The 20,759-nt window shown below is 41.3% G+C and overlaps 1 protein-coding gene across 1 annotated transcript; it reads right to left on the bottom strand.

Annotated features, from left to right (window-relative positions):
- Positions 1 to 702: 702 nt before the first annotated feature.
- cep76 (centrosomal protein 76) lies at positions 703 to 20,440 on the bottom strand. Its single transcript, XM_056286683.1, has 13 exons — positions 20,313 to 20,440; positions 19,460 to 19,615; positions 19,025 to 19,109; positions 18,685 to 18,909; positions 16,891 to 17,076; positions 14,260 to 14,357; positions 13,511 to 13,639; positions 12,877 to 13,065; positions 8,405 to 8,571; positions 3,651 to 3,810; positions 2,340 to 2,513; positions 1,604 to 1,821; positions 703 to 1,276 (listed from the first exon to the last, which is right to left on the bottom strand). The coding sequence occupies exons 1-13, from the start codon at positions 20,373 to 20,375 to the stop codon at positions 1,138 to 1,140; spliced, it is 1,989 nt and encodes a 662-aa protein (XP_056142658.1). The 5' UTR covers positions 20,376 to 20,440; the 3' UTR covers positions 703 to 1,137.
- Between the last annotated feature and the right edge of the window lie 319 nt (positions 20,441 to 20,759).

Genomic DNA, 20,759 nt, shown 5'->3' with positions numbered 1-20,759 from the left:
GAAGTTAACAATCACCACTGGGGCTTCAGTGGCTCTGAAGCGAAGCTGCAGTAAATGGCTTTATTGTGACTTGTCCTCTTGAATTGAAGATGAGAAATTTCTTTAGGATTATGGATAGAGGCGAGAGCTTGACCAACAAATAAAAAATGGACTTTTGGCCCAAATATCATTTTGTAGCTCTCCTTAAGTGTGGTCACATAATGCAACCCATTTTGTTTTATGTTAACAGAGGCCATTTTTGCCTTTGATGATTAACAGAACATCCGACGCCTTTGCACAACTAGGGGTAGAGCTTTGATTTGAAAGCAGCTAAAGCAGATAAACAGGCATAGTCTTAGATTACCTGACTAGTGTTCACAGATCAGTTAAGAGTTTAATCCTCATGCATAGAGGCCTAAATTAAGAAATTACCTGCATGGAACAGAGCTCTCAGCTGTATCCAATATGCCAATATTTAGCTTAAGCTGCCATCTAGTGTTGTGCAAATGCATTACAACTGAATATGCAAAATGGCTCTCTTGCTCATTGCTATAAGCCAGATTCTAACTTGTGATAAATTTTAACTAGCAATAAATTGTAACTAGCAAATCACAACTAGATGGCTAAAAAAAAAATTTACCGGAAATCAGTTAGCATTTTTGCATGCGAATAAATCACATCTTACTTAAAAATGTCAGTCAAATTCTTCAGTTCTTCCATTTATTAAAAAAATAAATATATAAGTATATCTCAGAGTGTAAACAGATAAATCTCTGTACACACAACGAATGTTCACACCTTCAAAAAAAGGGCAGAACATCCAGTTGGGAATGACAGTTAAAATTATGTCTATTTGCTATTACTATAGTATGTAAGCACCTCATTCATAAAACTGCATTAAATGGCTCACTGTTATAGAATAAAATTTTCTTGCGTTGAGACCCAAGTTTGCTAGTTAGTCCAATCCTGAGTTCAAGACTTTTAATGACACATGACCTTCTTCTTATATATGGCTCCACAGGAAACAGGCCTGGCTCATTTGGGCTCTAGACCCTTTGAGGTCACAGAATGTAAAGTATGCCTTATGGTGGCACATGTGCCATGAGCCTTAAGTTTTTGATACAGCACCATGGGGTAACAGGACCGTTTGTCCACTGATCAGAGAACTGAGCGGTACTTGCAGGCGAACATGATCCAGACTGCGCAAGCATTCTCAGGATAGACAAACACCCGGACACGGACTGCTAGCCTCACATGATCGCCACGACAGCACACTATCTCCTCACAGAATGGAGACCTGCACAAAAAACAAAAACAAAAAGAAGGCCCATCATCATACTGAGTCTATACTATGATGAACTTATACACATACAGAATGTAGGAAAATACAAAATAAGTGTCAAAGATTTGGTGATGTGATCCTTGTAGTTGCATTGGTGAAAATACAGAATAAGTGTCAAAGATTTGGTGATGTGATCCTCGTAGTTGCATTGGTGTCACTCCAAATCCCAAAGATCCATTGTTTACAAACCAGATTCAACCTGTTGCAGGATGCCCCCTGGGACAAAAAAAAAAAGAGAAGAAAATTCACTTCAGGCTGTGCATTCCCTCCGTGTCGACTCACCTGAAGCAGGTGGCAAAGGCTCTACGGGCGTTGCGGTGCAGAAAGTGGATGGGGAAACCTTTGAAGGTGTGTCCGTCTGGCACCGCTCTCCTCACAGCATCCTGGAACTCCTCGTTGCCACAGGAGACGCCGGTGCAGCGCTCCAGCTCGTAGGCTGACAAAGCAGAGGACAACAGGTAGGACAGGTGGTCATCCCACACTGTCGTCAGCTCCAGGTCCTGGGATTAGTAATCATAGCGCCCAAAATAGTAGATTAGCATTTCTACAACTACAAATGAGGCCTCGAGGTCTGTTCCAGGCTGAGTTCTAGTGGACCAACATTGCCAGAAGTTATTTGAATAAAGCAGGACACCATGTGTCAAAGGTTAAAATTCTGAACCTAAGCTGAAAAACAGCTTCTACTCAAAATCTTGCCTCCAAAACTTCAGAAAGGATTAGCAGTTGTGAAACCTGTTATGGTGAAGAGGGGGATCCATATACCTATTAGAAAGATAGTGTTTAACCTTTTGGTCCCATCATCTGCTATAGCTTGACACTTAGAAAAAAAATTTCAGCAGTTTTACCTCCCCATGCTGCGTTTACAACAGACTGAATCAGTTTATAACAATTCCATTTCAACGAAGTGTGTATTACCACCACGGCCTTCTTGGGATGCAGTGTATCAATTGGTTATGTTTTCAATGCAATCAACAGGATAGTGAAATATATTTTAAAGTTAAAAAAAAATCTGTTTTACCTTCCTGTGTTCAGACACCAGGTAGCGCATTTCCAGCTCCAGCTGGTTGCTGGCAGCTGCAGGCTCCAGAGTGGGGGCACAGAGTGGAGGCAGAGGGGGCAGAGAGGTGGTGGAGCCTAGGGCACATACTGACCGCAGGGCCTCCTCGCTCATTGCCTTCCAGTGAGACTGGTTCTGAAGGTATAGACCAGGAAACAAATTCATCCAATGCGCTAACTCTCTTAACCAGTACTTGAAAAAAAAATCACACCTTTCATTTTGGTTAGACATAGCTACTTGCTTCCCTCTTTACTGCCTAATTTACTTGTCATCTTATATACAGTGGATATAAAACGTCTACACAACCCTGTTAAAATGGCAGTTTTTTTATGCTAAAATTAAACCCTGAAAAATCATGTCAGAACCTTATCCATGCTTAATGTGAAATTGCAACCTGTAAAATTCAAGTGAAAACCATGGCAGGTGTATACTAACTACTATTAAACATGAGTTTGAACATGACTTGTTAATTCTGAACACAGCTACATCCTCAATTATAAAAGGATGTGCACACTTACGCAACCAAGATATTGTAAGTTGTATTGTATTTTTACTTTTTTTTTCCCCCTAAAAGGTTTCAGTTTGCTTTTCACTTGAACTTTATAGGCTGCAATTCCACATTACAGGTGGAAAAAGTTCTGACATAATTTATCTTGATTTCGTTTTTTTTTTTTACCTCACAAAAAAACCTGCCATTTTAACAGGGGTGTCGATAGACTTTTTATATCCACTGTATAGATATTTCATTGTTTTAGGTTTGCAAGTACCCTGCCATGAAGGTGCAAACTTACCTGGCTATCAATGAAGCTTGATTGTGCTAGGGTGCCTAAACATCCTGATAAACGATGTAATTGCACTTACTCAATTGGACTGACATTTCATCTGGCCTTGCTAAGGGTCAATTAAAGGCAGCAAGGGCCAGTGGCGCCGGCAGCCATAATCCTGTACGCACGGTGCGATCTGTACGCACCATGCGCTATTAGCCAGTGACGTTAACACCAATCATCGGCCTTCAAATGTATTTGCCTCAAACGGCGTGAGTGGCAAAAACAATCAAACAAAATCATAAAAAAATGTACGCACGGTGCATACAGGATTACAGCTGTCGGCGCCACTGACAAGGCCAGTGTTGTTTAAACCATTTAGATCATGCTGCTCTGTTTCTGCACTACAACAAATTCAAATAAAATTGATCAGGATGGAAGCTCATTGATGTGCAGTTGTCCACCTAGTCAGTGGCAGGCAAAACAGTAAGAGCCACGCTTCGCCTACCTGGAGGTCAAAGACACAGAGCTCCACAGCATCGGAGGGCTGACAATTGGCCAAGAAGGTCTGGTGGTTAAAGACACAACCCACGGTGAGGTAAGGAGAGGAAGGCTTGGGTTGGGGTGCCAGGGGAGGGTCATCTGGGTCTATGGGCCGGTGCAGGTACCTAGAGACATGGGGGGGGGGGGGGGGACAAGCCATTTAAGGTCTGCTGTGAACTCTAAATTGTAAAAGCCTGACAGATAATGAACATTAAAACAACTCTACAGCTAAACAAAATATCTCCAAATAGTGAAGAATTGATAAGTTGAAATGCATTCACTGACTGATGTCACCCTGTCAAAATACAGCTTATTGAACGCAGGGGCGGCCCGTGGAATAGGCTGCCTAAGGCGCAAAATGTCAGGGGAGTGCAAGTTTTTTTTCTCGGAAGTGTGCCCTCTCGTGGTGACAACAGAGTAACATAATTCTATTAATCATAGTTACAGTAACATTATCAATAAAAACAGCCTTTTAAATACAATAATAAACATATTGCACCTCCTGAACTGTCAGTCACAAGCCTACAACATGATGGAATAAACACTGCCTGCTATCGTGACATGATACATGTGGGCGGCACTCAGGATATCTGTGTCTATTCCTGTGACCATGGCAGCTGCAGAGTTTTTCAAAGCTCAAGCTGAGTAAGACATACTTGAGGTCTACCATGGCCCAAGAGCATCTCAGTAGACTCTCAGGGATCAGCATCGACCTTGATGTTTTACAGAAAATCTCATTTGATGCTGTCATTGATGACTTTTGCCACAAAGAAGTCAAGGTGTGTTAAGATTTTAAAAGCAAGCCTACCATTGAATTTTTCCCCCATTTGCATTTTGTTGCATTCTTGTTAACAGTTCTCAAAAGTTTCTTTAAGTATTTATTATTTAAAACTAATATATTATTTATCATATATTGTACTTTACGTTTACTGGGCTTATTGACAGGTCCGCTGTGTGTCTTGCTCATTCCCAGGACAAGATGATCCCCAAAACTGCACACAGGTCACTGACCGGCCATAATGCATACACAACACCCGTTCCATTTGCATACGGCAAAAGAGCTCTCCTCCCCAGTATTTAATCCAAATACAGGCTAATTAAAAGGGTAGCCCCACCACCAAAATTCAGTCATCTCAGAGACATGCTATCAATCCCAAATCCCAACTTTAATGCTTTGAAGTTGTCCATGGAAAATTGATAAACTCATTATTTAATAATCTGAACATACTATATATCCAATTTACATGGAAAAAAAATACATATTGGGACCTTAAACAGCCCAATCATGGCGGTGTAAATGTAAACCTCTTTTCTAGTCTGGACCGCGACCAGGCTTGCGTGGGTCCGCCTGCTCCGGCGGTGCTACTAACAGCATCTGTCATCGTGCACTCCGAGAGCATCAGCAGCCATCGGCGCTGGGCCCTCCCTTGATCCAGGACAACTGATCCGGTGTTCCCCCAGTATCAGTGACCCTGCTTTTTGATATTGTTTTACTTCCTGCATTAAAGTGTTCGGTTAGAAAATGAAATGGTGTGTTACTGTTTAGGGCTGGGCACATATGGGGAGGGCAATCTAAAATCTCGCCTAGCGCTCCAACACTGCCAGGGCCGGCTCTGACTGAAAGGATTAAAACAGGGCGAAAGCCGCAGCATAATCTAAAACCTCACATAGGGATACTGTTAAAGAAATACTAGATGTTATCATGGTTCATATGCTTTCATAACAACGGCAATTATTAAAAACAAGTACGGAGGATTGGGGCATTTTGTCACACAGGTAACTTGTTCCACTGCTGCGAACTCAAAAGCCAGAACATGCTACCTGGAAAAAAAATAACATGGGTGGTATCCTTTCCTTCAGACAACATCCTGTTTACATGCAGTTCAGGTCACCGTTTTCTGAGGTAAGAACAACTGAAATTGAACATGTAATAAAACCTTGTGGATTCTTTCAGTGATAATTTTATACAGAATACAGGGGAAAATTGGGTGTACTGTGGACTGGACTGCATTTATATACTGCTTTTCTAGTCTACCGACCACTCAAAGTGTTTTACAGTGTATGCCTCACATTCATCCATTCACACACACATTCATACACTGACGGTGGAGGTTGCCATGGAAGGTGTCAACCTGCTCATCAGCAGCAGTTAGGGGTTCAGTGATAGGGGTTCAGTGTCTTGCTCAAGGACACTTCGTCATGCTCTCTAGAGGAGCTGGGGATCAAACCAGCGACCTTGCGATTACTGGACGACCCGCTCTTCCTCCTGAGCCATGCTGCCACATTTTTACATTACATTACAGTCATTTAGCCGACGCTTTTATCCAAAGCGACTTACAATAAGTGCACTTAACGTAGGAAATCAGGAGAACTACTAGTCATCAGAGGTCATAAATGCATCTAAACAAGCATCTAAGACCAAAACCAGTAAAAGCGCAAGAAAGAGATTTTTTTTTAAATGAGTGAATACAATAAGTGCTAAGAACAAGTAACAGGGTAGTAGTTCTTGAAGAGGTGAGTTTTCAACCTGCGCTGAAAGATGGGCAGCGACTCCGCTGTCCTGACATCAGTGGGGAGTTCATTCCACCACTGTGGGGCCAGGACAGAAAACAGCCGTAACTGGGTCGATCGGCAGCAGGGGCCTCTGAGTGACCGGGCACCAGGCGTCCCGAGGCAACAGAGCGAAGTGGTCAGGCAGGGGTGTAGGGCTTGACCATGGCCTGGAGATAGGAAGGAGCTGTTCCTTTCACTGCCCTGTAGGCTAGCACCAGAATCTTAAACTGGATACGAGCCACAACTGGGAGCCAGTGTGGCGACATCAGAAGGGGAGTTGTGTGGGAGAACTTAGGGCGTTGAACACCAGCCGAGCTGCAGCTTTCTGAACAAGCTCCAGAGGTCTGATGGCCGACGCCGGGGCGCCAGCAAGGAGGGAGTTGCCGTAGTCCAGCCGGGAGATGACCAGAGCCTGGATGAGCACCTGTGCCGTCTCTTCGGTGAGGAATGGGCGAATCCTCCTGATGTTATAGAGGAGAAATCTGCAGGAGCGAGCAACTGATGCAACTTTTGCAGCAAACAACAGTTGGTCATCCAGGATCACACCCAGATTCCTCGCAGTCCGAGTTGGCGTCACCACGGTGTTGGCAATGGTGATGGCCAGGTCTCGGTGCGGGCAACCGTTCCCCGGGAGGAACATCAGCTCTGTCTTGTCCAGATTGAGCTATAGGTGGTGTGTCGCAATCCACTCTGAGATGTCAGTCAAGCATGCAGCAATGCGTGTCTTTACTTGTGTGTCAGAGGGAGGAAAGGACAAGATCAGCTGGGTGTCATCGGCATAACAATGGAAGAGAAGTCATGCGAGTGAATAACAGAACCCAGGGATGTCGTGTACAGGGAGAAAAGGAGAGGACCCAGAACTGAACCCTGTGGAACGCCTGTAGTCAGTCTGCGAGGCTCCGACACAGATCCTCTCCATGTCACCTGGTAGGAGCGACCCGTCAGGTAGGATGCAAACATTGAGAGTGCAGAGCCTGTGACACCCAGCCCCTCGAGGGTAGAGAGGAGGATCTGGTGGTTCACTGTGTCGAACGCAGCTGACACGTCCAGGAGTATCAGGACAGAGGAGAGAGAGTTTGCTCTCGCAGAGTGCAGCGATTCTGTCACTGCAAGGAGGGCCGTCTCTGTCGAGTGACCCACCCTGAACCCAGGCTGGTTGGGGTCCAGGAGGTTGTTCTGGTGGAGGTACAAAGAAAGTTGGTTAAAGACAGCACGTTCAAAAGTTTTGGATAGAAAGGGTAGAAGGGAAACTGGTCTGTAGTTTTTGATGTCAGAGGGGTTAAGTGATGGTTTCAATCTGACTCTTCTCTCCTTTCAGTTCCCACACATTTTCTCTGGCACAAGGAAAATCATGTAAAATAATATTACAGTGATTTTGATAGCATTTCTGCAGGTCTAGACTAAATTAATCTTAGAGTATATCTAGCTTTAATGCATATAAGTTTTAAGCCATCCATCTAAATAATTTTGGTACAGGTTTTCGTATGTGAACAAAATCGACCCAACCTTTCTAAACGTGAGCTTAGATCTAGCCCAACCAGGCCGGGGCAGGACAATTTCAACTCTGACCCAATTGAACCCAGCCAAAGTCAAGTCAAATGTATTTGTATAGCCCAAAATCACAAGGTAGTGCCATGGGGCTTTACAATCAGTACAATATACAAGATACGAAAACTGTGACTGTGATGTCTTGTGACTGAGGGATGTAAAAAGCAAAAAAATGCAAAAATTCACACCCGTGTCCCGCCAAGACAAAAGTCTTTCCCCATTAATCCAAATGTTATCACAAATTGTGATGTTGAAGCTTTCAGTATTTATAAGATGAAAAACAAGAGTAAAAGGACCTTGTTTTTGAAATTGCTAGGATTAAATCACACCGTGTAATCAGAGTATGTCAAAAACATAGTATGGCAATTCTATTTTTGGATAATTTATTGGTTGTAAGAACTACTGGAAAAAAATCCCTGAAGGCACACCAGATTTATTGCCGAAATAATGGACTAATATACACCACAATCTCACATCTTCCTTCCAGAAAATCTGGAGCTAGAGTTTCTTCATGTAATTGCTGGCTCTTCGCAATGCCAAACGTTGTATCCAGCATGGGTTACATATATTTCTACAAAGTACTGCATAACAAAAAAAAAAGGGATTCTAAAATCTCACCGACGTGAACTTAGGCTCTCCCAGAAGGTGATACTCCCATCTGTTCCCCTGGTCATGACCCAGGCGTGTGGTCTGCTCTTGACCTTGGTGCCCACACAGACATAGGCATCCAGGCCAAACCCCAGCAAGAGGCTGCACAGCAAGGTGGCGTGGTCCTCACAGTCCCCCTAGAAAAAGCATGCGCATGCGCATGCACACACACACACACACACACACACACACACACACACACACACACACACACACACACACACACACAGTCTGACTCTTCTCTTCTTTCAGTTCTCGCACATTTTCTCTGGCACGAGGAAAATTATGTAAAATAATATAACAGTCTAATAGTTACTCCAGAGAATGAATGGACATTCACACACCTAGAAAACCCAAGGATTTTAAGAATCATTTTTCCTATATGAGTACTGATCCCTTTTTTTTACACCATCTCCATTGTTCTCCAAGCCACAATTTTCTTTAATAATTCATATGCATAAGATAAAATTCTGCTCTAAACTGCTCCATTTGACAAGAAATACTAAAAGCTCTTCACACTGTACTGTTAGCCTTCCTGAAATGTGTTGAACTCACAAGAAAAGTCAGCTGGGAAGGCTTTGTTGCCAAAAATTGCCCACGACAGTAAACAAGTCCCATTTCAGCAGTACAACTCTTCCAGTAAAGAGACCTTGTTTAAGCTGGGGGTTTCTGCTGCTGCCGTTTGCCTGCTCGGGATATCGGGAAGTCAGTATGATCGATGTTTCCCAGAAGTGCTAATGTAGACGGTAGTATCGGAGCAGGCTGGGGACGGACGAGGCTAAATTAATTTTTCCTGGAATGAAACTCATAAATCACAGCTGACAAGGACCACTTTGTGAGAGTTCTGTTGTGTCTGTCTGCCAGCCATGCAGAAAAGAGCAGGAACAGGAGTGTTAACACTGTGGTGGCCTGAGAGATTCCCAAGTGACAAGTCTGATCCATCTCTGTTCAAGGTAGAATCAGTTACAGTACTACCACTACTTATTGTTACCATTTTCACTGAAATGGTAGTATTACTAGTGGTGACAGTGCTCAGCATTGAGATAAGAAATAGATTAAAATATAATATTGGAAAAGTAACTACAACAACAGGAAAGAAAGCCACTTTATTTGACAGTGCATTCTCACAATGAATTTGTTCTCTGCATTTACACATCCTATTGTATAGGAGCAGTGGGCAGCTGCAGCGCCCAGGGGACAAACTCCAGTTCTTCTTTCCATTGCCTTGCTCAGGGGCACAGACAGGAGTATTAACCCTTACATGCATGTCTTTTTGATGGTGGGAGGAAACCGGAGCACCTGGAGAAAACCCACCACAAACTCCATACAGAAAGGACCTGGGACGGCCTGGGGTTTGAACCCAGGACCTTCTTGCTGTGAGACAACAGTGCTAACCACTGGGCCACCGTGCCCAATAACTATAACAGCAAGTAGGTCACACGGAGTTTGACTTTAATGAATGATAAAGTGAGTCAAGTAATGCAGTAACTACTAATACTCACTGAAACAGCTCACTTCATAATAGAAATTTAAGTGATGTCCTGTTGAAAGAGAATATCTTACACCTAAAAAGAGAACCTATGATTGGGGTAGTTTAGACATTTGTTTGGAGGCAGGCAGAATTAGGAACGGTTCATCTGGGCTAAAAGAACACCTATTTCAAATTAACAACTCTGTCTTTACATATATATATGTATGTATGTATGTATGTATGTATGTATGTATGTATGTATGTATGTATGTATGTATGTATGTATGTATGTATGTATGTATGTATGTATGTATGTATGTATGTATGTATGTATGTATACTGTATATCTGCATTTCAACAAGCATGAGAGAAAAAAATGAATAGAAGCGACTGAGTGCTGGGCTTCAAAAGAGCTGTTGTATTAAATTAATCTGGCGACTTTGATATTACTCCAAGAGTATCCCTCCTTGTCACTATCCCGTACCTTGTCACTATATGAGGGGACCCCCACTTGTTAAGAAATACTTTTACGTGACTTTTGTTACGATGTACATGACAACCATTGCTCAAACAAGGTCGTATTATTCAGTATTAAAAGTCTCTAAAAGGACTGTATAACCTTTAACTGATCATTGAACAAACCCCCCAAAGTTCAAGCACTAGTGTGCAAGTTCAACATTACATTTGATCAATTTGATCATTTCCCAGGTGTTTTCCATAACTGGAAAACTAATTCATAAATTTCCAGTTTTCCAGGAGGCACAGGAACCTCCTCTGTGTGTGTGTGTGTGTGTTTATTTACTTGTTAATTAGCAAATAGCTTTAAGAGTAAGCGAGCACTCATTTTTAGCCTGTCCCCACCTACTCACTTTTTGAAAAAGGATTAAAAAAAGGGGACGTAGGTAAAAAGGACAGTGATGGTGATGTGGGTTAGACTGATGGTGGCAGTGCTGTAATACATCGGTTCTAAACCTGGGGGTTGGGACCCCCAAGGGGATTGCGAGATCATTTCCAGGGGACACCAGATAATTGTGGAGAAAACAAGCACGAAAACATCCAGACCCATGACACCCCGATGCAAAAATAGGTGTACTGAGCATCTGGGTAGCGTGGCGGCCTATTCCATTGCCTACCAACACTCGCCAGTTCGAATTCCCGTGTTACCTCCGGCTTGGTCGGGGGTCCCTACAGACACAATTGGCCGTGTCTGCAGGTGGGAAATTTGATGTGGCTATGTGTCCTGGTCGCTGCACTAGCGCCTCCTCTGGTCGGTAAGTGCGCCCGTTCAGGAGGGAGGGGGAACTGGGGGGGAATAGCGTGATCCTCCCATGTGCTACATCCCCCTGGTGAAACTCCTCACTGTCAGGTGAAAAGAAGCGGCTAGCGACTCCACGTGTATCGGAGGAGGCATGTGGTAGTCTGCAACCCTCCCCAGCTTGGCAAAAGGGGTGGAGCAGCAACCAGGACAGCTCAGAAGAGTCGGGTAATTGGCCAAGTACAATTGGGAGAAAATGTATAAATAGATAGATAGATAGATAGATAGATAGATAGATAGATAGATAGATAGATAGATAGATAGATAGATAGATAGATAGATAGATAGATAGATAGATAGATAGATAGATAGATAGATAGATAGATAGATAGATAGATAGATAGATAGATAGGTGTACTGTATCTTTAATTGCTGTGCTGTCACAGCATATAAAGCGGTGCGCTCTGTGCTGGCCCTCAGTACACTTCAAGACCTCTTTCAGGATCAGCAGGAAAAAACATTGCAGGCATTGAATGTTACAGAAATCGAACAAAATCAGTGTCACATTTAAAAACGCATTCAATGTACTGTCATATGAGTCACCTGAAGACATACATCAGCAATAACAGCTTCTGTGCAAATAATAGGGATACATTTTAAGGATCAGCTACTTAAGATGACCCTGAGATCCAGCGGTCTTGGTGGCTAATGTGTGTGGAGGAACGGTCGTCGAGAAAGTCAAAGGAAAGCGTGAAGATAACAGCGGACTAATAGCAGGTGCAGTTCAGAACGTTAATGTAAATAGTTAAAATATCAAAGTCTAACATTTAGTAGTATGCACTCACGCATGAGTGACCACAATTTGCGACGCAAAGCCATGGTGGCAGTTCTGCGGCGCCGTGGTAACAAAATAACATATTTCAGACTGGGGAATGGTTTTTACATTACCTCATCTGTACCAGTGATATGATTTGTCTTAAGAGATTTTATTGCCTTAGATTTTATTGAGTGTGTTTGTGAGAGTCAAAGTGTGTGCACTTGAGGTGCCGTTATTTCAATAAATCTAAAAACACTAATTAAAGCCTGTCTGTGAGCAAAGCAATGGTCTTCCTGTGTGAGTTTTCCAGCTTTCATGTGTTATATTACTGTAATCCCTGAACAGTCTTGGGCAGACAGTTTATGAACAATCAATGTGTTCGCATCAGGATGTTGTGAGTTAAATGTCCCAGTGCTATTGGGGGTGGGGGGGGCATGAACACCAACCTGATTGTTCTGGGGGATCGTGACTCGAAAAAGTTGAGAACCACTGATGTAGTAGATCACCTTGCAACAGCTTTACACAACTAACATGGATTTCAGCATCTTTAAAAAGCCCCATATAAAGCAGACAATTCAGAGTTGGTTGATGGTAACATGCATTTACCCACATAAGAAAAAGTAAAGATTTTCTCCCTCAATGCGTCTCGTTTTTTTTTTTTTTCAATTTACCATGACGGCAATCAGTTCTACTATCTTGGGCCCATACCAACATGTTTTCAGCTCAAAAGATGTAAAAAGGTTTACTACCCCTTTAAAAATGTATTTGTAACTGTAGTACAGCTATCTATAAGACAAACATGTATTTACATTCCTTTAAGAGAGGAAACCCAGGAGGGTGTACTATTATATGTTGCTTTAGTTGTCCAACTCTTTCCTTTGCCAAGAAGATCTCCTTACCTTGCCCCTACATAAGAAAGATAGGAGGGTGCACCACTGCTCCTGCTTGCCCCCTCCTCCGACCACAGGGGCCCTTTCATGGGCAAGCAGGCTGACGAAGCGGGCTGCCTGCCGGGGGCTCTCCAGGAGCCGACCTGCACGGAGAACATGCACATAGGAGCACACTGGCCTGTTGACACCATTCTCATCCTGCAGAGTGCACAGATAAAAACCCAGACATGATGTAGTGGGAACAAAGTGGAAAGAAATACAGGTCAAAAGATGTCAAAGCAAAAGCACTAGTTTAAATCCCTAAACTGATTACAAATTTGAGAAGGGAACCACAACCTTTGTTCCAAACCACAAATTCAATAAGCCACATCCTGCTTTAGTGATTCAGTGCCACGAGTAGTAGCAAAAGAATACATTTTGTTTTGGGCAAAACCTGAAAATCATAAGGATATTTAAAAGAAATTGTTTTGTGTTAAAGCCTAAAAATTCATGCAAAATGTTCTGAAACTGTCTGGTTAAAATAGGGTTTAAAAAAAACCTCACGCTAAAAGGTTAAGCAAAGGTATGCTGTAAATCATTTTTTATTTATTAATTTGTTTCTACAGCATACACAAAGCCCTAGAGAATGTAAGCACAAGCTGACCTGTGCAAAGATCTTGACCAGTTTGGATTGGTGCGATGGGTGGATCTCCAGGAACTCCCTCCACCACTGTTTGGCATAAACCAGAAAAAGTCTTTCCTTCTCTGCTGTTTTCTGGCGTTCCAGTGATTGCTGGACGGGAAATGTGCAATGACAAATTACCAGTGATGATGTAACTATCCTTATGGCTGTGACCTGGGATGAACTGTGTTTACACGGAGTCTCGTTCATGTGCTGAAGCAGAAGAAGCTCTGCAAGTATGTCGCTATGAGCAATCACAGAGGTGAGTTAAACCCACAACGTTTAGAGTGGACTCCCCTTTGACATTTACCTACCTAAAATTTAAACATACAGCATCTACTTTATTAACATCAATAAAAAGTAAAGCTAATTAAAGGATATTTACTGAACTGCCATTATCGTTCAAATCACTCATTGAAAACGATGAGTTTTGGACGAGTGAACTGATTTTCGACAGTAGCATGGACTGAACCACTGAATTTTGTGAATGAATTACCAATTAACTGAACTATAAAACTCATAAGCACTAACAATTCAAAAAATGTTGTGGTTTGAGAAGCTTTAATGTCAAGAATGTTATGGGAATTTAAATAGTAGGAATTTATATAACAGCATATAAATAAGCCTAAAAAAACATAAATAAATAAGAAAATTATTCAGGAAACAAATAACTGAGAAGACAAAAAGCTTAACATACAAACAGACTTCAAGAAAGGCTCCAGTATCCGAACCTGTGTAGTAACGACATCAGGATTCAGAGTCTCAGTCAGAGGAGGGTACAGCTCCAGATGGATATTCAGAACTCCAGCTGGTATTTTACACTCACTTCCTGGTGATTACACACACACACACACACACACACACACACACACACACACACACACAAAAGTGGTTTCACAAAAGGTGATGTGTCACAGAGAGCTGTGAACAGACTAGCGAACAACACGTTTCTCACCTCTTATTTTTCCTGTAATTACTTACCAATTAGCTACATATGCTACAAATTGTGACATTCCAGTGATCTTAATGCATTAAAAAAGAATAAAACACCTCAAATGTGCAACAAATCAATAGGGCATGCTGTAGAGAAATTGTTTTTTTGCAACAATTTCTCCACATTTAACATTTAACTGTTCCCTCAAGGAGAATGGGCACTTTTATTATATTTCTCACAACAGACCTTTGCTTGAGAATTCCCATAGGATTCTCCACTTATGTGGGGGAAAGTCAGAATGTAATTTCTCTTTAGAGACTGCCAAGGGGTCAGCCTCAAACAAATTATTTCGGGGATTTACACTGAAAGATACTTAGCAACTCTATAAATGTTCCCCTTTGAGAAATTTGTGTAAACTCACTATTGATATAGTGTTTGGCATCATTTGGTTTTAATTGATTCTGATTCTCAAATCTGGTTCTTATTTCTTATCGTAAAAGCAAAAGCTGTCATCTTAAAATAGTGTTCCGGGTTTGGATCCTTTGTCATCTCCCTACAATCTTACACTAAAATAACACCACCTAAGTACTGTATGTAGACACTGTCTAGAATTCTGATTCTAACTTCAATCATAGCAGGTGATCAATAAATATCCTGTAAATAGCAGGATGTCAAAAAATATAGTTTGCCACTCTAAATGAAGACTTTCGGTAATCGAATGAGAAGGAATGTGACTCCTTCACAACAAATCTTGTCGCTGCTTGATGACATTAATCACTCTCCATGCTCATCTGCCCCTTCACTGCAACTAGTGTTTCCCTGCCAGGAGTAATATGGAGAGATATAGAATATAACTACCATTTCCTTTTGTGCCCTATTTTTTTTAATATATATATATAGATATAGATATAGAATATAACTACCATTTCCTTTTGTGCCACTGCTGGATGTCCACACTCCACAGTTTGTGTTGTTGTACCTGAGTATAAGGCGCTAATGATACCAGCGTTTACTGAATCTGGGACATTATGATGACTGGGAAAAACCCGAGAACAGTACATTCTTTCAGGTATAGGCAAGCTGCGGTAATAACCAAACCCCTACCGACATTCAGGTATTGCACAATGACAGAAAACAACCATGTCTGAGCGAGTTGTGTTAGTCAACTGCATACTGTAAACAACTTGCTCATAGTCTACAAGTAACTAGCAACTGGCAGACAACAGAGCACAGAGGGATAAGAGCTGGGCAGAACTATGACAGGTAGAACAAACCAATGATTTATTGCACATTTTGAGATGTAAAACATTCCAGCTATTACTCATTTCTAAGACATCTGAGATTTTGACTACACCATGTTTTAGAAAATCTGAAAGCTTAAGTTTTAATTGTCAATACATTAACATACACTCCAAATTCCCATAAACCATTCAGATAGTTGGATTATCATGTTGCCTCTAGACTGGGTCTTTAACAGTCTAACTGCTGGCTTTGAAATTAGGGGAAAAAAACATTTTGATAATTTTAAGCGAAGCATCAAAGGATTCAATGTATTACCACATTTAGAGATGTCACTGCAGATTTTAACAACATAAATGATTTTAGCGGGTCCGCGGTGGTGTAGCGGTCTAAGCATCTGCTTTGTGTCGATGCAGTTTCCCACTGGGGACCGGGGTTCGCGCCCTGGTCTCATCAGATCCGACTATGGCCGGATTCGATGAAGCAGCAATAATTGGCAACGCTGTCTTCGGGAGGGGGGCGGAGTCGGCTTGTGTTCGTCACATGAATGCGTCTCTGTGTGTGTCGGAAAAAGCAGTGGTTCGGCCTTGTCACGAAAGTGGCGAGGCGTCTCCTTCGAGACTGCCGGCCGGAGAGATGCAGTTGGCGAACGCATACAGTACAAGAGTGGGTGTTTGAATTAGAATAGGGAGCAATTGGCCACTAAATTGGGAGAAAAAGGGAAAAATCAGAAATAAATTTAGAAGATAAATGATTTTGATCCAATGTGCAATTCATGAAATGGTGTTTCAGAATTAATTTTGCTAATCAATTAAGAGTATGGATGTGTGAATAAATAAATTTATACTGTATTTTCCTGCAAAGAATTACTTGGGTGATGTCCTGCTTGATGGCTATCAAACAATAGAAGTGAATCACAGTTGAACCTTAAACACAGAGATTGGAATAGGCTGGTCACATTAGGCTGTTTACTGATCCTATATGTAGAAGCTCTTATTAGATGACACCATCATAATGGGCAGCCAGTGGCTTTAAGGGTTTTACAAGCAATTTTATGTAATGGTTTTCATTTACAATTTTCATTACCAATCACATTAAGGTTTGGTTAGCTTAGGGAAACTTAAAATTACACTTTGGTTTGAACACAACCACTCTTCCATTTTCTTAGAAATCAATCATTCTTCCTCACCAACTCCAAGCAGCTCAACAGCAAAGCATGTCTTCCCACTGGGCGAGCTCAGGATGGTCCTCCAGTCCAGGAAATAGGAGGAGACTAGAGTTGTCTCGGCGGAAGTGTTCGTCTTGATCAGCACCAAGTGAACTGGGTCACAAATAGACAGCATGGTGGTAGCATCTGCCATTTTACAGCCCTCACCTATGATTAAGAAAACAAAACAAAAATAGATACATAACACGTAGATTCGTCTATTGGTTTATCTGTCGGCCAATCAAAAATAGTACTATTAACAATTAACTTGATATATTTTAACATACTGCATGATATATATATATATATATATATATATATCAACATCAACATGGATACAGGAAAAAAAAATTTAATATATTGCAATACAGGCCTGTTTTGTGCATCATGCACTCATCAGCTGCTAATGTGGTTGAACAAAGAAGCATACAGTTTATGTTGCCCAGCGTCACGCCTCTAATTTCAGTTGGACAGCAACCAATCACAGGAGAAAACATTCAAACTATAACAACCAATGGGGTAGGTACTTATGATGCACAGCAACCAATGGAGGGGTAGAAAACATTACAACCAATGGGTTAAGGGACTGGGGCTTGTTTTGAAAAGCATTTAGGGGCCAGGACACTGTTGAAATGGCGTACATTAAAAATATAACAAGGTAATTTATGTGAATTATATAGTGGGGTGGTGTTGGGGCACAGTTGGAAGGACAGGCAGTTAAAATATTAAAAAACATTAAAATAATCTAATAAATGTCATATGTGTATCATCAAATGGGAGGGGAGAATAATAAAGACGCTGTACTTATAGTGACTTATAGTAATGAAAAAAATATCTCCTTTGTAACTATAAGTAAAACTATAAGTATTATTGCATTATATTATGAAGTGTATTCATCCCACAAAATTATATGAGACATCTTATTGCATTGAATATGCAACTTATATTCCAAAGCCACTTTTTTCGCTTTGGAATATAAGTCGCAGGACTAGCCAGATGAGTTAAAAAAAAAAACAGCGATTTACAGTCTGGGAAATACGGTATGTGGAGTACTGCAACAACAATAAACATGACATATCTCGCCATCAGGACAACACTGAGAATTTGTTTAAGAAATGGAGACAATTGAAAGCCTCAAAAGGAAGTGAAAGCGATGTAGCGTCGGCTAGTTTTTTCATTCACAAGTAATTAACCAAATGTTTATGAAATCCAAAAATGGCAGAAGTGGGGCGGACAGCAGCTGTGTGCATCAATTGCTGGTTGTACTTTTAAGGTGAAATAAACAAGAATTAACACAATGTAGACAGAAATATTTTACCATCTTACCACCCACCTAGGATGGGTTAAATGCAGTGTACTTTCCCCACAGGGATTAATAAAGTCAAAATCAAATCAAATCAAACATCTGCATTCACTGAAGGAGATGATAGCACACTGTTGCCTCAAGCGAAAACATTTTTTTGTAAATATTAAAAAAGGGCCTTCATTTTCTGTAGGCTGTCAGACAACCTGTCTCTCAATCAATGTCTGTCATCACCATTGGCACATAATAGATGGATTAACATATCGGTATCAGGCATGCTTTTGATATCTGTCCCAATACCAATAACACACTTTTAAGCAATTCTCTGTCGAAACCAACAAGCTGACCAGCATATCATGCATCCCTAGTGACCACAACTGATGGCAAAACTTCTCATCTACATTGCCTCAAAACGTTGCCTTTGTATTAAGGCACCCTCAAGACAGCTGAATACTTCAGTTAAAAATATTTACCCATGCCACCTCTATGGATTTCCAAGAGGAAGCCCTCCTGCAGATCGGGCTCACAGGCACATGGCACAGGCTTTGAGTGGAACCTCTGGTTGCGGAAGTGTAGGTAGAGTGTAAAGGTAGAACAGACCTGGCCAGGTAGAGGCTCTGGCTCATGGAGGTGATCCAGAAAGGCCTTACCTCCAAGCACTTGCAGATAAAGGTATCGCCGTGTCGGGTCAATGCTAGCTGAGAGGAAAAAGAAACATATCCTCTATAATTTCAAGCAAATAGGAACATTGCAGGTGTGAGGTAGTGAGCCATCAATTTGGTTAGAAGAGATTATTCAAATTTGTTTTCTTACTTTTCTTTAACTGAGCCAGGTCTTGGTCAACAAAGTGAGTGGCAGGCTTTAAAGGAGATCCTTTTTCTGTGTCTGTAGGTATTTCCTACCAAATCAAATCAGCATTACAAAAGGTACATATTAGTCAGCAGGTGAGTTAAGTGCTTCAGTAACAACAGGAAAAGACAGCATTTACTGAAACTTCATTCCTTTACTCCTAACACTCAATAAAGTATAGATATTGCTATTTAATAAGAAGTTATTCAATGGTGTTACCAAACAGGGCATGGTTCAGTTCATTCATTTGGTTAAGAATTGCTTTGAAAATGGTGGTGAGAGAACTTGCATTTCCAACCATCTATTTCTCTTTTCAACTGACTCAATTAAAGTGAACTAATGCTTGCACTGGTGTGCAAATTTATAAATTTGATAAGTACATGTTTAATAGTGAGCAACCTTGGCAGAGTGTAGGTCCTTCATCACATCCTCTATAATGCCCCTGCGTTGCAGAGCAAGTACAAAATCCCCTTCAGAGAAAGTTGTATTTCCAGGGCCCAAGTCATCCCTCACAGTCTCAGCCAGCACTTCCCGGATTTTCCCGTGTATATCAATCTAAAAACCGAAGCAAGACACTTTTGCATAAATTGTATTTCGACTGCATCGTTGACAAGGTTTTCATGCCCTTCTTCTGATCACACGACGAAAATAAGCTAGGCTGTCATTTGGAAGCTCTACTCGAGTCACTGCGTAATATATTATAGAGCTGTGCCTGGGGTTCTGGACTGTATGGAGGTGGTGGCAGGAGAAAGGAATAAGTGTTAAGATCCAACTTAAACTCCAACTTGTTTGATTAAATGCTTTCCACGCTGAGCTGAGTTGAAGTTCAGACTAAGCTCACTACAGCATTCACTTTAAACAGTAACATTTTAACATTAATGGTTAATTTGATCTGATCTGAAACATTTTGAACCCAACAGTCCTTTCGTTCTGTAATGTTTACTATTTAAGCATACGAAAAGCTGGCTACTAAGACAGGTTATTTTGCCAGACATATTTAAGATAATTCAGGCTACCCTTATTCTGGCTACCCTTACCCAAACCACAAAAAAAGTTTCATATATAAAATTAATTGGCTGTAGGTGATTTGTTGAGCGGCCAGCTACAAAACTCAAGGAAGATGATGTATATGGCTACTGACCATATTGAATCTGTAGCAACTGCATTTAGGAATACAAAAAGGATTAGTTAAATTTTAAAAAAAGGCAACATAAAGGAAATATAAACAGCGGCTGTGGTGTTGCTGGTTTACCTTTCTCAAGTGGTTGTGAATGATTTGCTTCAGTTCAGAAGCTTTTGCTGGAGGCAGAGACATTAGGACAAACCTCGAATCTATTCAGGACGCGAATGGAGCAAAATAACAGATGGTTAAACTGCTAAATATTTGTTCTTACTATTACACACTTGAAGTTATAAGATCTAACTTCGACAACAGCACTCGTCCCTACCAAAACAACTGTCTATTCAAACCATGGCGGAAGGACGAGCGGGGACACGACTGCGATGGTGCCTGCAAAAAAATTAACCAACAAAAAGGTTTAATGGTCCAATAGTTTAGCAAAATTATTAAGTAAACAACACGCTAATTTTTAAATATTATTTAGAAAAATTAAATTTGCTTTTATTTAATTTTAGCCAGTTAAACTGTTTTATGTATTTTATTGGCACTAACATGTCGTCGATTTGCGACGATCGTAGA

The sequence above is a fragment of the Lampris incognitus genome, chromosome 9 (genome assembly GCF_029633865.1).
Source record: "Lampris incognitus isolate fLamInc1 chromosome 9, fLamInc1.hap2, whole genome shotgun sequence".
Taxonomy (NCBI): domain Eukaryota; kingdom Metazoa; phylum Chordata; class Actinopteri; order Lampriformes; family Lampridae; genus Lampris; species Lampris incognitus.
Note: the sequence above shows the minus strand (reverse complement) of the source record. Positions and strands in the feature narration are given on the sequence as shown.

Bases quoted from the DNA above. Each gene is read 5' to 3' on its own strand.
- cep76 (XM_056286683.1), bottom strand. From the start codon at position 20,375: ATGTCTCTGCCTCCAGCAAAAGCTTCTGAACTGAAGCAAATCATTCAC. The intron at 14,358-16,890 runs GTGAGGAAGAAT...TGTAATCACCAG, and splicing joins TGTTGAGCTGCTTGGAGTTG to GAAGTGAGTGTAAAATACCA. The intron at 8,572-12,876 runs GTAAGGAGATCT...TGCTTTTTCTAG, and splicing joins CTTTCTTATGTAGGGGCAAG to GGGGACTGTGAGGACCACGC.